The sequence below is a fragment of the Sinocyclocheilus grahami genome, unplaced genomic scaffold (assembly GCF_001515645.1).
Source record: "Sinocyclocheilus grahami isolate Dianchi unplaced genomic scaffold, SAMN03320097.WGS_v1.1 scaffold1656.1, whole genome shotgun sequence".
NCBI classification, from domain to species: Eukaryota; Metazoa; Chordata; class Actinopteri; order Cypriniformes; family Cyprinidae; genus Sinocyclocheilus; species Sinocyclocheilus grahami.
The window spans coordinates 363,509-382,756 of record NW_015506835.1 but is presented as its reverse complement, the minus strand read 5'-3'; the positions used below and the strand labels follow the sequence as shown (position 1 = coordinate 382,756).

The 19,248-nt window shown below is 37.9% G+C and overlaps 1 protein-coding gene across 1 annotated transcript in view; it reads left to right on the top strand.

Moving 5' to 3' along the window:
* LOC107571826 (X-linked interleukin-1 receptor accessory protein-like 2) overlaps nucleotides 1-19,248 on the top strand; it is an 85,879-nt gene that overhangs the window by 2,331 nt on the left and 64,300 nt on the right. The window contains exons 2-3 of the mRNA XM_016258207.1: nucleotides 14,381-14,628; nucleotides 15,402-15,555. Coding sequence (XP_016113693.1) covers nucleotides 14,381-14,628; nucleotides 15,402-15,555 — 402 coding nt within the window. The remainder of the gene's footprint in view (nucleotides 1-14,380; nucleotides 14,629-15,401; nucleotides 15,556-19,248) is intronic.

The window sequence follows — 19,248 nt, the reverse complement described above, 5'->3', positions numbered from 1 at the left end:
CAGTGTCGGGAAGCTGCTGACTGAGTGACCGTATGGAATTGACATAAAATCTACAATAGAGTTGACACATTTACTTCATTTGAAATGATTTCATTCTGTTCTGTGTGATTCTGGTGCCAAATTATTTCAACAGGATTACACAATAAGAAGTTATAACAAAGGTTTTACAGTAAATTAGTGACATTAAATGCTCATTGACTATTGAATGAACCACCGCTTCTGATATGCAGTGTTTTGGGTGATGTATATGTTTGGTGATGGAGATAACTTCAAATACTTTAATACTCTTTATAGACGTGGTCATGTGTAAGTTCAAATGAAAGGATCTGAAATATATCTATGAAATGGTACAAATGTATTTATGTGTGTTGGAATTGGACAAAAATGACAGAGCTACACTTGTTTCAAGTTGAGTCAGCAAAGTCAGTTTTCAGAAAAACCGAGTTAAAGTTTTCTGAAGGTTCCAAAACAAAATCACCTAGCAACCATACCTTAAAATCTCTGGTAATAACACCAAATTTTGCACACACCAATCTATAGAAAAAAAATATACGAGCAGTATCACACTCGTAGATGTGAGATATGGCTGTATATCAGCATCACAGCGTGTGGATATACAGCCATATCTCACGTCTATGAACTGTTATACAACAATTCGATGGCATGAGTGTGTTTATAAATTAGGAACAACAACGGAGTATCTTTAAAAGCCCTCTTTTGTGCAGAACTACTTCCTTCCGCCACAGATTCAAATGTAAAGTTGACAGTTCAACAGCTGAGTCAAAGCCAAGCCTCCGTTACTAATTCCAAAACGTAATTTTAGAACTAGTAACAAATGAACGTTGAGTTGCTTCATTAAAAGCTTATTGTATTACTCTATTAAAAGCAGTTTATTATGTATAGTAAAGTATTATGAGAGAGAGATGGACTGAGCGAGTGTGATTACCTGCATCTAACACAGCATTCATTCTTCAGATCAATCTCATATTCACAATAAAACATTAGTTTGAATGTCCGCTGAGGAAAGCGATATCTTTGTCGTACTATCCTTTCATCTGTTAAGGGTGATTTCCATTGACAGCGCTGCTCAGTGCATTTGTTTGCTGCATCTTACAAGCTGATGTTAAAAGTAAAAATAACTTCCATTTCAGTCTTTTTCAATATAAAAGTCTTTACTTCTGACTTGTAAAAACAGTCTCTTGTCACCATCTAATAGCGGAACAATTTAACTAAAATCACTATCACGAACACACAAACACACTGTGTCACAATACTAAATACTACTATTATTTATTTAAAATATTATTTGTTGAATAATAATATTTAATAAACAACAACAACAGCAATCATAAAAGTTGCTGGACAATTCAGTCAAGTACAAAGACAGCGCTCTGATATGCAGCATTGAAGTTACATGACGTGAGGAGATTTTGCCCTCAGCCAAAATTATTTGCTCTTGAACAAATAATATATTAATTTTATTAATATAAAAAAGACTGCCAGAGACCAAAGACTGCCCATTAGATTTACCCGAAACAAATTAGATCTCATGTTTAACCACTATAGAGACATCAGAGTCAGCGGAAAATTCCAGAAGATCTGGCCGAGGTGAGGCGCTCTCTCTGCGGGTTCGTGAGCACTGAATGACCGCTGATGCTCTGGAGCTCACACATCCGAAAACATCGAAGCACATTTTCAAACAGACATTATCTTTATTAACAAACCGCACATTTGAAGTTCAAACAAGTACATTCTAGCCTAAAAAAAGTCTTAAAACTACATTCCGTGACACAAAACAGTATTATTTTTTTAATTATAGTGGATTTAGGCATCCGCCATGACACTTGCTGTGAGAAATACAGCAACTTCAATACAAACGGTGAACCAGCTGTTGGAGTTCTGTTGGACTCTAATATCGCACTCTCATCAGCCAATCAGATTCGAGGACCAGAAAGTGTTGTGAGAAACCAGAACTGTTGTATAAATTTCAACAAATCATACAAAATTTGTAACATTTCTACGATGCAGTAGATTTCAAGTAATGAGGTCACAGATGTATTTGGAGAGTATTTTACAAAAGCCAGAGCTGCACTACAGTCATGCTGGATAAATCTTTTTTGTTTTTTTATTAAGAACTGTGTGGCGTTATGGCCTGTCCATTATTGCCCCCCCCCCCCCCTCCCCCCAATCAAAGTCCAGTGTGAGCATAGTCTTGCCCTGATCAGACATCTCAACAGTCATTACACTCCTCACATCACATCACATCACATCACTGCTCACTCCTGAGACGTGTGCTTCAGCACTGCTCTTCACCTCCTCCTCCAGCCCTGCACTGCTAAACTAACTCATATCCTGGAATCAACCGCTTGATTCACTTTCCAGAGGCATTCAGAGACTGTTGATGGAGGCGGCTGCTGTCTGACACGGCTGACGTCATCATGAAGTTTTGGATGCAGCGCAATGTTAAATTGTCCTTGAATTGTGAGGTCTGGGTCTGTGAAAGGGTGTCTGGCACAGGTGCTGGATCCGGCTCGAAGAAAATCACCTGTCTCCAGAGAAACACCGAACTAATGAGCATGTTGAAGGCTGGTGCCACAAATGCCCACATAATCCAGCTAACAGGAGCCAAAGCCAAAGAGTTCATGTTGAATTGCAAAACGCTATTGACAGGATCAAACAGATGAGTCTGAAACACAGCAATATTTATACAACAGGCTGAAATAAATGAATCTGGCATATTCTTTCCTACTCTTATTACATAGAGATGACCACTGCTTTGGTGATCAGGAATATTTCAGACCTGCGCTCGTCACTGTAGATTATTCATCAGTCTCGCTCTAATGAGATCTCATGCATGCTTATGTAACCATGTTATTACTGCTTGATGCATTATTTATTCATTCAATCATAAGTGTTGGATAACGTCGTGGTTGTGGATACTGATTTAACTGATCGGTCCAGTGGCCAAATCATGACACTGTAACAGAATATAAGTGAAAAATAATTATAAAAGCAGAAATTAATTTGGTATTTCAGATGGCGCTGTAATACGAGCATATGGTTTCAATGAAAAATTCATATCTGAAAACAACATGGGGCTGTGTATTATGGAAGGCCAGATGGTCTTTCAGTTACCTTTGTGAATATGCACTTCAATATGTGTATAGCATATTTAGTATGGAATGCACAATTGACAGGTTTTATTGGTATGTTCTCCTACGAGAAATATGACAGAAATGCACCCTGATGGTCAGTTCAGTACCGCAGCTGTTCTCTTGAACTAAAACTGAACTCATATATGTAAAAAATCTGTATAATTTTAGCACAATAAGTGTTGCGCTCCTTGCGTTTGAACCGCTGCCCAGTGGCCAGTCAGACCTCTGTGTAAGCGCCGCTTAACACCTCTTAAGCTGCATCCCAGTGCACCAGTGACATCATATAACCGCCGGAGCCGATCTAGATTCCTGTGTTTGCACACGAGCCTCAGACCCGTCACACTGAAGGTGTTTCCACAGCATCCACACCATGACTTAGCGTCAGGTTCACTTCTAAAGGAGCCTTGTCTCAGTTTGGGCTGAAGACTCAATCCAAAAACACCCAGATTATTCAGATACTTGACAAATAAGTAAATAATTTGACAAAAGGTTTTGAGTTGAAATATTTTATTAGCTCGTTAGATGCAAAATAGTTCTTAGCAAGCGACTTTTAGCCAAATAAATGAACAAGTTCAAACAAGATGGACATAATTAGTAATAATATACAGCCATACCATGACTTTACCCAATAAATAACGTGACATGCACTTTTGAGTGCACTTTTTGCACTTTTTGCAAAAAGTGTTTTATGAAATTGAAAACCGAGTCAAAGGCTGAGAATTAGTGTCTGGTTCTGCAGATTTGGTGTGTGCTTCTGCTGTCTGAGTGTCAGCTTTCAGAAACTGTGATTTTGTGTGTAAGCAGTTGAACAAAACTGTAAGAAGCCTCTTAGGATGAAGGGATGAAACTGGAGGACAGAGGAGTATATCATTTACTGCTCACTCCAAAGAACCATCAGGTGCACTTTAGCTGTCTGCCATCATGTTGTGGGAATATTGTTAATTAGGAAATTCTTAATAATCTTAAAGCAAGAAACACTTTGAATCTTCATAAAGTGGCTTGATGATCACAGTGTTGCTCTGAAATATTTACAATTGAAATATGAAGTCAGAGCAGGACGTATTGAACAGCCCATTCTTTGTGTGTGCAAGTGTGTGTCTGTGTGTGTGCACGTGTGTGTGTGAGTGTGTGTGTGTGTGTGTGTGTGTGTTTTTGCAAAAAGTGTTTTATGAAATTGAAAACCGAGTCAAAGGCTGAGAATTAGTGTCTGGTTCTGCAGATTTGGTGTGTGCTTCTGCTGTCTGAGTGTCAGCTTTCAGAAACTGTGATTTTGTGTGTAAGCAGTTGAACAAAACTGTAAGAAGCCTCTTAGGATGAAGGGATGAAACTGGAGGACAGAGGAGTATATCATTTACTGCTCACTCCAAAGAACCATCAGGTGCACTTTAGCTGTCTGCCATCATGTTGTGGGAATATTGTTAATTAGGAAATTCTTAATAATCTTAAAGCAAGAAACACTTTGAATCTTCATAAAGTGGCTTGATGATCACAGTGTTGCTCTGAAATATTTACAATTGAAATATGAAGTCAGAGCAGGACGTATTGAACAGCCCATTCTTTGTGTGTGCAAGTGTGTGTCTGTGTGTGCACGTGTGTGTGTGAGTGTGTGTGTGTGTGTGTGTGTGCACACGTGCGTGCGTGCGAGTGTGTCTCTGTGTGTGAGTGTGTGCGCGCGCGTGTGTGTGTGTGTGTGTGTGTGAGTGTGTCTCTGTGTGTGAGTGTGTGCGCGTGTGTGTGAGAGAGAGACATCATGATTTTGCCTGGGTCTGTTTATGGCTGGAGCTGTTTATTAAATCTTCAGAATACAAATTGGACGGAGCATTATAGAAATAATTCACTGTGTTAAGTTCAATAAAACAGCTGAATATTAGCATAAGGAAGATATGTTGACATTTTATCAGAAAGACAGCATTTAGAAATCCACATATTTAGTGACGCCAACTGAAATTATATATCCTAATGTCCAAAAACATTTGTCCAGAAAACACAAAGTTTTCTATTGTAATAAAAAAAATTAAAACAATCACCATTGTAATCCAAAAATGTAGTCTTGACCATATCCCTACACCTAAACCTAACCTTAACCATGAGTAATCACTAAAATCAGAGGAAATGATAGATGAATGACACTGATGTACAAGCAACAGACACTGATTGTGAGCTTAAACTTCACAAAAACTATAAACTGGTTCTTCAGATCTGATTGGTTAATCACACTGTTGATCCAGGAACATGTCACACTTGGTAAAATCAGGTTCTGTGAGATTAGTTGAGTCTTGGGGTCAGAAAGCCTAATATATATATATATATATATTTACATTATTAATATATATATATATTCTACATTACCACATGTTGTTCAAATTGGTTTCAAGAAAAATGATCCCCGCTCATCCAGAAACAAACTCCAGTATATTCATACTGGAGCTTCATATCCAATTAATGCAACTTCGTTTGATGACATAAATAGGTAAGCAAGAATCTCAGAACTTTGAAATATAAGGAAACGTTCTACTATGAAACCTAAGATGATAACCAATATAACCTGCCAGTTCTGCAGGGGATGGTTAGGTAAAATAATATTATTGCCAGCATTATGGACTATTCTGTGTGTGTTTTTGCCCCTGCGACCCAGTTTCTTCCTCATGTTGATTGCTAATTTGATCCCAGGTGTGTCTCGTTCCTCCCTTATTACCCTGAGTTAATAAAAGCACTAGTCCATTCAGTTAGTGTTGGTCAGGTCTACGTGTTGAATGTCCTCGGTTTTCCTGTGGATTTATTAAAGACATTCAAGAACTCCTCGTTTCTTGCTCCCCGAGTGAATTGTAACAATTATAGGAAGGCGTTAGGATAAAATAGGGTAGGAATTTTGTATTGAATCACTGATTATGAATAGCAACAAATAGTTGGTTAGTCAATGCAGCTGGTGGCACTTGTGCTGAAGTTATGCCGTTATGTTCATCAGTCAACAGCGGCTACAATCAATGCACATCGCTGACATTTAAATCTCCACGACATGAGCTTTACCCCTGGATGTGTAAAACAGATGAAACCGATAGACTATTGATCAGAATTGACATAAATGCTCTTAATACGACCAGCATAATTGAGCTATTTAAGATGAGAAGGGTAAGAGTGCCACAAATGTCACTCTCTCATTTACTCACTCAAATGAAGCATGCGGTACTTTTAGCCCTTATATCTCTTGTTAATTTGCCTACAGGGACAATAGATGAAAATGACTCGCATAGCTAAAAGTGACACATTTATTAAAGTGCTTTAATGAAGTGATTAGTTAATTAAGCCAGTGAACTCTTGTATATTCTTAGACCCTCACATGCAATGATAGATTGACAGAATGACAGATTGGTGTTAATACACATTAATAGAGTACATGATCATAGAAACCTACATCTCTTTTCTGAAGGTTTATGGGTAGTTGACATGAAATGTCATGTGGTGTGAATCTTCATCACACATTATTTTAAATCATATTTATCATGCCTTGCAGTTCTACTACCATTAAACATTAACATAATTTTAACCGCATAAAAAATCCTCATGTTATTGTTTGCCTACTGTATCTGTTTTACAGTCTCGGTAAATGTTGTTAACGTTAATATGTTAACATTTCTCTACACTGTAGGAAGCAGGTATTGGGGTATTTCTAAACTCATTTTATACATTTGAAAACTGTATTACTATATGAGAGGAACTAAATTCTTATTAAATTACTCATAGCCAGGAATCATTCAACACCTGATGAGCCCTGTTTGATGGGCCACGAAATGTAAAATTGAAAACCATGTATGTATGAATTTGGCAAATCATTTTATGATGACCTGAACTATATTCATTGCTAGAATCTATTTAGAGAAGCTCAAGATCCCTGCTTTTCATCTCAGCCCCTCTTAAAACCTGCAATTAACTGTGTGCTGTCAGCGCTCTATAAATCTGTGATCTCTCTTCACGCCGGTCGAAAACAGCGACTGTAAGATAACGGAGGTTATTGTTCTCTGAATCCTCGCCTTGCCAGCAGTTCAGCACATTAAGGGCCCATATCCCATAAAAGTGCTGATGGGAGTGGAAAGTCTCAAATGGTCACAAAAAGGGTTCAGACATGATTTTTTGGACGTTAAATAATAGCACAAATACCAGTAAACTGACTACCACAGACCTTAGTAAATCAAATTTCATCATTCATTTAAAGACTTTCCTTTCTGAAATGGAAACACCTACAAGTTCTACAAGTTCTTCTATTCTTCTTGTTACACTGAGCAGTAATATTCATCCAGAGCACGGCATACAGTTATCACAGATACACACTCTCCTGTCCATATGCTCCTGGTTTCAATGAAATTAATTCATCAACTAAAAACCAATTCACAGAGGTACATTAAATTCCACCAAACACAAACAGAGCAAACACACTGAACCTACAAAACACAACAAAGACTTGTAATGACCCATGTGCAAAGTGTGGTTAAAAAACAGGCAGAGGTCCAACTCGTAAACAGCATAACAGTCCAGGCAAATTATTATTATTATTATTATTATTATTATTATTATTATTATTATTATTAGTCATTTAGCAGATGCTTTTATCCAAAGCGATTTACAAATGAGGACAATGGAAGCAATCAAAATCAACAAAAGAGCAATGATATACAAGTGCTAGCACAAGTCTCAGTTAGACTAACGCAGTACATGCAACAAGGTTTTTTTTTATTATTATATAATAAATAAAAATAAATCAGATGGAACAGAAAAAAAATAGAGCAAGCTAGTGGTACAAGCCTTTTTTTTTTGCTTTTGTTAATTGTATAATAAATAAAAAGAGAACAAATAGAGAGAATACAAAAAGATTAGAAAAGCTAGTGTTAGTTTTTTTTAAGAAAACAAGCAGTTAGTAGGTAAATAGAGTGCAAGTCAATATTAAAATGAATTTTCCCCAGACTGACATGTACTGTATCAGCTTGTCCATGTGTTTTGCAGGAATACGGGAGTAATGCAGAGGAACACTGCCAGAACAGTAGGCCGCCTTTCTCAGTCAACAATCAATACAGCCCTATTCAATACAGTTTAAGCATTACACTGTAGCAGCTAATGAACACCACAGAGCACAAAAATGCAATCAGTGCTAATAAACACTATCAGTGGGTGCAGACACACACATACACTGTAAAAACAATTCCGTAAAATTTACGGTAAAAAAACGGCAGCTGTGGTTGCCGGAATTTTAACTTACGGAATTTTACCTTACGTTAGAATAGGCTAGTACCTTTAAATACGGTAGTAACGTTTTAGGTATTACGGTTTTAACTTAAATTTACAGTTAAATACCGTAATTTCATTAACTGATATAATGTTAATATACCAACCTATTGAAGTACTGAAATCTGTTTTGTAGCTTTGTAATACACTGATAACCACCAAAAGCAGGAGGTGATGAGAAAGTCACACGATGAACCAAAGCCCATCACAAGCAGCTTTTAAATACTAACATATATAGAAGGTGCACAGTGTGTCATTCACACAAACACTAAACACCATCACGGTAACACACATGAAACTGAAATAATGCAATAAACATTCATTTAACAACATTAGGTGTAACACACAACCCTAATATACAAAACTGATAAGAAAAAACTAAGAAACATAGTTATTTCAACAACAAAACATCACATTTGAAATGTAATGCAGGGAATTCTGGGAATGTCAATTTACGGTTATTCACTGTAAATTATACGCTCTTTTTCACTTCCAAAAACGGTATACTACCGTAAAATTTATGTCCAATACAGTTTTTCACCGTATATAGTAGAGGAACTTACCGTTAACCATTTAACAGGTTTTTACTGTAGCATTTTTACAGTCTTTTACCGTTAAATTCATGGTCATTTTTTACAGTGTAGAGCTCAACTAGCTTTATTCTGTACATGCACAGGCAGGGAGTTTTGCCCGTAGTGACAGGTTGAATACATATTACATAAATACATTTTTTTTTAAATTTACTGTTATTACATTTAATTGAATTTTGTCTTTATTACGTTGACAGATCCAAAAAATAAAAAATAAATTGTGTGAGATGTTGTGAATTGTGTTTGATCAGCTCCAGTCTTGGGTTTGTAATATTTGTGATTTGTCAGAAGGATCTGCGGAGTGACAGCTCTCACACACTCCAGCACAACTGGATGACTGAAGCCTCATTAGCGCTCAAACACTAGCCTAATGTCCTAATTAGCAGCTGAAGGGAGGGCAGATGGCACTTATTCAGTCGCTGCTGTACACTGGAAGCATCTTTTCCTCTCTTCAGGCTGATAACGGCTCAGAGAGCACTGAAGAATCGTCTGAAGCGGTCAGCAGCTTCGAGGGTCCATTGTCCAATCTCAGTGTCATCTGGGACAGGAGAAGACTCAGGCCTCAAATAACGGCATTGATCCACGTCACACAAGATGCAATCACTCAACTTTATTGATCAGTCTGCACACGTGTGTTTCACTATTACTAGTAACAGCAGCAATATCTGACGCTCTGCACTGGCCCCGAAATAATTCAGTTTGAGTTGATTTCTGGATCGTTTCAGAACGTGTTATATTCACGTTACCGAAATAATTAAATGTGAGGCTTGTGAATTGTTTGGAATATTCCTCACTCACGATGGCTGATCGAGGGAGTTCCTGTGGAAAAGCTGTCCTCTAGGGAAGACGGTTTTGCATATTTGACTGATATGCATATGTGCGTGTTTAATGAGACGCTTCCCGTGTGTGGGAGACAGTTTGTTTCAACTCAGCACAGCCTTCTCAGAAATGCTCTCTCTGTTTGTATGCAGATGTATTCTCATTTTCAGATCCACTGTATTTTTCATCATTAATTGATTCCCTTTGAACGTTATGACAGGAGGTATCAGATTCTTTCATAACCGAAAAGCCCAACACAGCTCTCAATTAATCCAGCCGGGTGTCGTTGTGGGATAAAAGAAACAGACAAGGATGGAGCAGTGGGGATGTTAATAATTACTAAACTGTTTATATTGAACACACTGGTAATTGCTCTGTTTTACCACTGTGGCCAAGCCTTGTGCTTCTGATATTGCACAGAATAAAAGAAAATCAATGCAGTAGGCAGATTCAAAGAATGTGTGGAAAAAGCAAGAGATTTCTAGAATCAGAGCTAAATGAATAGGGAGAATCATTTCATGTACACATTCATGTCATTAAGTGTTTCCAAACGTACAGAAGCCCACAGAGACTAGTTATTTTTTTACTATAGGGAAGAAAACCCCTTAAAAAGTGGTTTCAGATATTGTAATAGAACCTAAATTATACACTTCTCCCTCATACATATAAAAGAGAGAAACATCTACAAAGAGATGCTCTACCAAAATCTGCTAAATAGCTCAGCAAGCATTTGTTAAAAACAAAGCTGCCAAAACAAGGAGCTTTACACTTCCTCCACATTGTGACGTGATGGACATTTGCAACAGCACATCAGCGTCTGCTTCACCTCATGCTCAGAGGCAGCGCTGACGACCAATGTGGAATATGTGTGGACATTTTGGAGTAAATATTAAAGGGTTTCTTTATTTTACTTTAATATGTTCCTTGAGCTTGTGAGTTTTCAAAATGTGGCTATTTTCAACCCTCATTCTGCCAAAAAACACTGTTTTAGTGGTGAATTTCAGGCAAATCATGAGGTGAGGTGATTGCGCTGATTGCAAATGTCACTCACAGTGTGATGTCACAATGTGGAGGAAGTAGAAAGCGTGCCGCTTTGGCAGCTTTGTTTTTAACAAAAGCTCACTGAGAGAATCTGAGCTCTGAAACTAGAGTAGTGTTTTCATAGCACAATGATGTAATACGTGAGCCTGCAGCACAAAAGCAGTGTTAAGTCGCTGGGGGATATTTGTAGCAATAGCCAACAATACATTGTATGGGTCAAAATTATACATTTCTCTTTTATGCCAAAAATCATTAGGATATTAAGTAAAGATCATGTTCCATGAAGATATTTTGTACATTTCCTACCGTAAATGTATCAAAACTTAATTTTGAATAGAAATATGCACTTCATTTGGACAACTTTAAAGATGATTTTCTCAATATTTAGATTTTTTTGCACCCTCAGCATCTCAGCCAAATATTGTCCTATCCTAACAAACCATACATCAATGGAGAGCTTATTTATTCAGCTTTCATATGATGTATGCATCTCAATAAATAAATAAAAAAGACCCTTATGACTGGTTTTGTGCTCCAGGGTCACATTTGTCCGATTCTCGATTTTTACGATTTTTAACTAGTCAACATGATTCAAGCAACTTTTTCTTTAATAACCCTCTAGATAAAATAAATTTCTATTCCGAATGCAACACACACCATGTAAATGTTAAATCACTTGTTAAATATATTTGCAGAAAAGATGCATAAACTACAACTACATCTTGTACAAACTTGTCTTATACATATTATATGTTAAGAAATAATACAATGAAAATGCTTCAAAAATCTGGAAGTCAAGGTTATTCAAATTCAGAATGACTGAAGGTTAAACACCAGTAGACTATTATTAACTATAAATGTTCTGTAAAAATAATCAACAGTCAATCTTTCATTTCTCTTTACTCTTAAGATTGGCATACTGTCAAAGTGTCTAATTCTAACCTTTGGTAATATTTCTATTCAAAATCGTGATTCCTCGATTTATAAAAAATTTAATCATGGCAAAACATTACAATTTAAAATTAAATTCTTTGTTTCTAAGTTCCCTCGTCATAATAATAAATAATAAAATAATAATAAACTAGACAATTACATTTGCAGATGCACATACTTTGTCTAAAATAGCCTAAAATGCAAAATAATAAACTTAATTAGAGATAGTAAAGATCCATTTTCAAAAGCATAAACATAAAGCAACACTTGAAATATTGTAATAACTGTACGCTCACAGTTTGTGAAAAATGTTACAGTTAGAAAATATTTGTTAAATACTGTTTTATTTCTATGTTCTGTAATGTGGATTTGTAAAGTCATTGTTTGGTTATAATATAACACTTTTTGTTCTGTTTGCTGTTTGCAATAGTTAGTTTACTATTTTTAATAGTGTGATTTTTGGTGAGTTGTATTAAAGCTAGGGCCAGGTTGACCCACAAACATCTTTATATTTATTAATTATTATATTAGTATATGGAACCCACAACGCAATTCAAAATATTGGAGAGCTTTGTTTCTCCCGCACTTCCTCCTCAGACTCGACACAATTTGATGAATTGATTTATCTGTATTTAATATTCCTCAGCTCATAGAGCTTTTTAGATGGATGCCGAAGTGTTTTAAGTCGGGTTGAGTCTGTGATTTCTGACCTAGTTTATTTGCTGGATTTCATGGCTGCAATATGCTGTGTTTTCTGCTAAACTGTGGTGTCAAAATCCTATTGGGTAAATTAGCAGTGGGCGGAGTCACACAGACCAAAACAAAAAACAGACATTCCGACAAGGAATGCACATTTCAAATCAGAATATCTGTTTTTCAGAGATTGAGCATGCTTCCTAAATATCTGCATACATATTATGGTGTTTTTATTCTTCAGTACAGTCAACACCTTTAATGTAACACATTATGTACAGCACCTTTAATGTAACGCGACCAAATGCAATGTGATTGAGATCTTTCGCATCTTTTGAAGTTCACCATCAACCATCTAATGGGCTGAAATGCTGGCATTTGTTTGCTGGATAAAGCAAAGCTGCTAATATGTTTAAGGTTTTTAGAGGATGTTCGGTCGTTTGCGTTTCTGCTTGTTCTGGTCGTGGAAGAGAAGCCGTTTGTGGGTGTTTTTGATGCTTGACGTATTTTTATAATTCTGACTCATTCCCTGAAACTTTCCTCATTTACTGCGCTTCACACATCAACTAATTCAATAACGAGGAGATAAAATCACGCTCGTTAGGCTGTTGTCATCTCATATTTACTAATCACATTAAGCGTCGGTAAAGTGGGTCGTAAAGACACAGAGATGCAAGAAAGAACACACCAATCGCAATTAATTATGCAAATAAATGCAGTATGCATTTAATGATGTCATCGCAGCTGTCAATCATTCTCTGAATCTTAAAGGTGCAGTTTGCATTTGTCACATGACAAATTTTGCATCCCTACATAAAACCAGGAGCTCTTTAAAAAAACATTTAAATTGCAATTGCAGTTTTACCATAAAATTTGCAATCAATTTTTTTGTCCCCCAAATCATTTTGCCCTAATTGGTGGCATAAACTGCTGACTGCAATGCGTTATATGCACACATGTTGTCTTTTATCGGCAGATGAGGATGTTGTTTCTCAGTTATTGTTTTAAATGACTAGTGAGTTCTGTGTAACCAGGTTGACCAGAAATTGATGGAGGAGAAAGAGGAAGCTGAGCTCATTTGATCTTTTTCTGTCGCATTTGTGGTTTATTGAGCCTGTCGACACACACACAAACACACACACACACAGGTTTACATTTGTGAAAAGTGGGTTCTCTCCATAGGCGTAATGGTTTTTATACTGTACAGACCGTATATTCTATTGCCCTACACCAACCCTACCCCTAAACCTACCCCTCACAGGAGACTTTGTGCTATTTCAGATTTTCAATACACTCCATTCTGTGTGATTTATAAGCGTTTTGAAAAGTGGGGACATGGGGTAATGTCCTGAAAAGTCACCTTCTCCTTGTAATACCTATGTTATACCTTTGTCATTATACAAATTTATGTCCTCATTTGTCACAAAAACGCGCACACACACTCACACACACAAAGAGAACAACAATGATGTAATACGTGAGCCTGCAGCACAAAAGCAGTGTTAAGTCGCTGGGGGATATTTGTAGCAATAGCCAACAATACATTGTATGGGTCACAATTATACATTTCTCTTTTATGCCAAAAATCATTAGGATATTAAGTAAAGATCATGTTCCATGAAGATATTTTGTACATTTCCTACCGTAAATGTATCAAAACTTAATTTTGAATAGAAATATGCACTTCATTTGGACAACTTTAAAGATGATTTTCTCAATATTTAGATTTTTTTGCACCCTCAGCATCTCAGCCAAATATTGTCCTATCCTAACAAACCATACATCAATGGAGAGCTTATTTATTCAGCTTTCATATGATGTATGCATCTCAATAAATAAATAAAAAAGACCCTTATGACTGGTTTTGTGCTCCAGGGTCACATATATGTCAGAAGAGTCGTGGTGTCATGACCTGTCTGATGGTGTGTCTTGACAGAAACTCCACGTACTGTATGAAGGTGTCCATGTCTCTGACGGTGGAGGAGAGCGAGGAGGGACTCTGCTTCAGCAGCCGAATTCGGTACCAGGAGAACGCCGAGGTCACCAAGAGCAAAATGATCAGCTGCCCTGACATCGACGACTATCTCGCACCCTACAAGCAACCTATCATGACTTGGTACAAGGTACAGGCTCACATCTCACACAGCATGAGGGGACCATGATGGATGCTTTGGTTTCGGTCTCAACTTCTACACTGTAAAAAAAATCAGTAAAATTTACGGTAAAAGAACAGCACATTAGATGTAACATACAACTCTTCTGTACAAACATGATAAGAAAAACTTAGACGAAACATAGTTATTTCAATAAAAAAAACAAAAAAAAACATCAAAGTTGAAATGTAACACAGGGAATACTGGGAATGTCAATTTACGGTTATTCACTGTAAATTATACCTTCTTTTTCCAAAAATTATACCTTCTTTTTCCTTTTTCTCTTCCAAAAACGGTATACTACCGTAAAATTACAAGTAATGTCAAATACAGTTTTTCACTGTATATAGTAAGGCAACTTACCATTAACCATTTAACAGGTTTTTACTGTAGAATTTTTACAGTCTTTTACCGTTAAATTCACAGTAATTTTTTTACAGTGTTGCCCTAAACATGACCTAACCTAAACCTGAAGAGTTTAGTTCAAACCAGTTGTAACACACTAACCTGGAGGTTTCTAGTCCGTCTGAAGAGCATGATTGGCTGGATCAGGTGTGTTTCAAAAGCTTTTGAGCTAAACTCTGCAGGTTTGGAAACCCCTGCCTTAAACCATCTTGCTTTGAGAGGAACATTGTTCCAGGATCAACAAGCCTATTTTTCTTTTTAAAACATCGGTGAGTTTTAGGATAGTGGGTTTGAAATGAGTGAGTGTGAGACATGTGAAGAGTGGTGTGTTTCCTCAGGAGTGTCAGAGGAAAGAGTGGAGGAGCTCCATCATCATCAACACCACCAGCCTCTGGGTCCCGGAGGTGCAGGAGGATGACGGAGGGAACTACACCTGTGAACTCAAATATGGCAGCAGAGTTGTGAGACGGACCACAGAGCTCAAAGTCACAGGTATGCGTTCAAACTCATTCAGATCTGAATAAGCAGACAGAACCTGTTGCTAGTCAATGATAGTGTCTACACTGGATGTGTTATGTGTGATGCCCTGCTCTGTTTCTGCTGTGCTGCATGTGCTTGTGCTCAAAGTAGGAGCGGGGTGGATGATGTCAGCATGCTCATTAACTATGCACACAGTGATTGGCTGATAGTCTCTGTCAGAGATGTATTCATAGAAATATTGTAGAGCGCAATATTATGTTGCTATATTCAAATAAAGGTTTAAAAATGTTGCCACATTTAAATAAAGATTTTAAAACGCAGGCTAAGTGACACTAATTAAACAAGTATATGTTCAGATAATTGTCAGTCTCTTACACGTGTGCTTCTCTTAAACAATTAGCGGACATGCATATAAACAGCCTTTTAATGAACAGAGTAGAATAATCATGGCTGATAGTAAGACATGCAAACGTAAACCAGCTAAAAGAACAGCTGTTGCTTCTTGCTGAGCTGCTGAATGAAAACAAGGACATAATCAAAGGAAAATCTCCAAAACCAAAAAAGATGCATGGGAAGACATACTGTATGTGTGCAAATAAATGCAGTGTGTTACTAAAATGTTTCTGTTCTGAGGCAGATTGCTGGAAACAGCTATGTTAGGATAGTTTGTGGCTTGGTTTTAGTGACTTAGGACTCCTCTTCACTGCTCCTAACCTTTCACTGATTTAGGAGCTAGTTTTAGTGCTCAAACACTTTGTGAAATACTCCTAGTGCAAAGTTGCCAAATAAACTGCAGTTCAGTGTCTCTCAGCTCGGACCCTGCTCAAACGCACTTGTCTGAAGCTCTCGAGTGACCCTGAACACCTCGATCAGCTGGATCAGGTGTGTTTGACTGGGGCTGCACAGTGGGTCTCCAGGCCAGAGCTGAGAAGTGCAGAAGTGCTGGGTCACTTCACATTTTGTTCAGACTAAGGCTGCGCATTTATGGCAAAATCACAGTCGTTGATTTCATTTCTTCATTTCCTGTAATCTTCATCATTAAAATGATTAATAGCTCAGTTCTGTCTGTAATGTGACCTCAGATGATCCAGCACTGCTCTGTGTTCCACATGAATGTCTAAAAGCAGATCTGTGGTGTTTGAGCAGCAGTAGCTGTCTGTGGTCAGCAGGTTCTGGAGGGTTGCCAGAAAGTGTTTTCTCTGTCAGCCTCGTGCCTGGAGCTCATGGAGGAGTGGGATTGTTTGAAAGCGAGCTCTTGTTCAAGCCTCCAGCCCTTCAGCCTCTTCTGTGCACATATCCAGGATAAATCCAACTCTGCAGAGCAAACAACAGACTGCACACAGCAGTGGAATCAGAAGAGACTCTGCTTTCACGACTTGTGCCTGCATAATGTGACCTCGCCGTGTCTTTCTAACGTTCCCTAAGGCTACACAACACTCAACTCATCTCAGGCGCTCTCTCATTACTATACATGAATCATTAAAAACAACAACACTTACACATGCCACCCTAATTAGTTCTTGATCATACAGTATTACCATTGTGCATGACCATGAAAACCCGATGAAAATGAGCATACTGTACATGCATGTAACCAGAGCCAGTGCCTTCAACATTTCACTGTGCAAATCCCATCAAACACTGAGTTAATGATGCATTTATGATTGATTGCAGCACAGCCATATGTAGCAGATGTTAGATTTTCACAAACCACTAAACTGGAACACTAGAAGTTCTAAAGTGCTTCTTATAGATGGATATGCATAATCCTACTGGATGTGACTATAGAAGAAAACTTTTCCCAGTCAAGCAGGAGGAGAAAGTTTGTAAGAGAGAAATAAGAGTGTCTGTGAGCTGTAAGTTTGTGTAAATCCACTCAGACGCGTTCATGGGATGTAAACGGTCAGGACTCTTTCCATGTCACATGATAATGGGAGCTGAGACAGGAGCTCGTCTGCTAACGTGCCTTCCTCATCGATGAATGATGCGCCGCAACGAGAGCCTCGCTCCAGCTCGTCTTCTGACAGGGCACGACAGCAGCAGAACACACATTTATCTCAGTGTCGTTCCAATCCCCCGCACACATCATCCTCATCCTCATCCTCATCATCAGCACGTGTGAGCAGAAATTGTCACGCACCTTTATTGTTTTGCCCAAAGGCAGATGATTTGTCTCTCTCAGACGCTGAAGGGGCTCTAAAACGCAAGAATATATCAAGAAATAACAACGTAATTCAGTTAAACCAGCTGATTTGCATTGAATTCTTGCAAGGTTTTTGCAAGAGGAGAATTCTGTGAAAGGAGAATCTTTACACACTGCTGATCTCAAATACGACACAGCTCTCAAGCTCAAAAAACGACATGTCATCTTCATCAAGTAAAAAGTCAAGTAAGGTTGGCTCATGTAAATAGCTGGTTTTAAGAGAGTTTATTAAAATCACTCCACTAATTAAGCAGTGTTTGTAACACTGAGAGTGTCTCTCGTCTGCATGCGGAGATGCTATCGGTCACTTGATGACCGCTGCTCTGTTTAAAGATCTGCTCAGCTGCTGCTCCAGTGATGCTGGGGATGATGCAGCATGATAATGGCACTATTCCATGCTCATCCTCTCACCGCAGGCTGTGTCGATCCATGTTTTATCATGATAGTGCAGCTCATCTGCTGTTCAGTCTCTGAGAGATGAAGCTGCTCCTGCTGGATCCTCTGGTTGTTCATCAGGAAGCTTCATTAAGACTCTTAGCATCAAACTAAAACCCTGGAAACTAGGATAGTCCACTAATGTTTGTCTGCTCGCGTTACTGAAATACGCAGTGCAGTGATACATTTAAATGATCCATTTTATGTATGAATTTGCACCCCTTTACCTAAATTCATTACTTCAGAGTTATGTGCCCTCTAGAAGCTTGTGTTCTGCAAGTGAACGTCGCTTTATTGTTCATCCCAAAGAGAAGCACTAAATCACTTTCACAGACTTCTACATTAACTGTTCCCTCCTGCTGGAATGACCTGCTCAACTCAATCCCAGCAGCTGAGCCTTAACCATCTTCAAGAAACGACTAAAAACACATCTCTTCCATCTTTATTTGACCCTCTAACACTAGCACTCTCTATTCTAATTCTATTCTTTAAAAAAAAAAACTTGCACCTTTTAGACTTGCACTCTATTAAGTTACTAACTGCTTGTTTTCTTAAAAACAACAACAACAAAAACTAACACTAGCTTCTCTATTATTTTTGTATTCTATATATTTGTTTTCTTTTTATTTATTATATAATAATAAAAAAACCTTGCTATGTGTACTGCGTTAAGCTAACTGAGACTTGCTATAGCACTTGCATATCATTGCTCTTTTGTTGATTTGTTGACTGCAGGAAAGGAAAGGAATTTGTTCCTGTTGAGACGACACAAATCAAGCGACCAAGGGAATTGGGTTTATCTCAAAATTTGTAATGGTTTTAATGGAAGCTGTAATGGTCCCTGTGGGTCTATACTAGTAATTGTTCACCTTCTATTGGTGGCTTGTTAAAACCACTAGACCAGGGGTAGGCAAGTTCGGTCCTAGAGAGCCGCAGTCCTGCAGAGTTCAGCTCCAACCCTGAAAACAAAACTCACCTGCCTATAGCCTTAGTAATGCTGAAGACATTGATTAGCTTGTTCAGGTGTGTTTGATTAGGGTTGGAGCTGAACTCTGCAGGACTGAGGC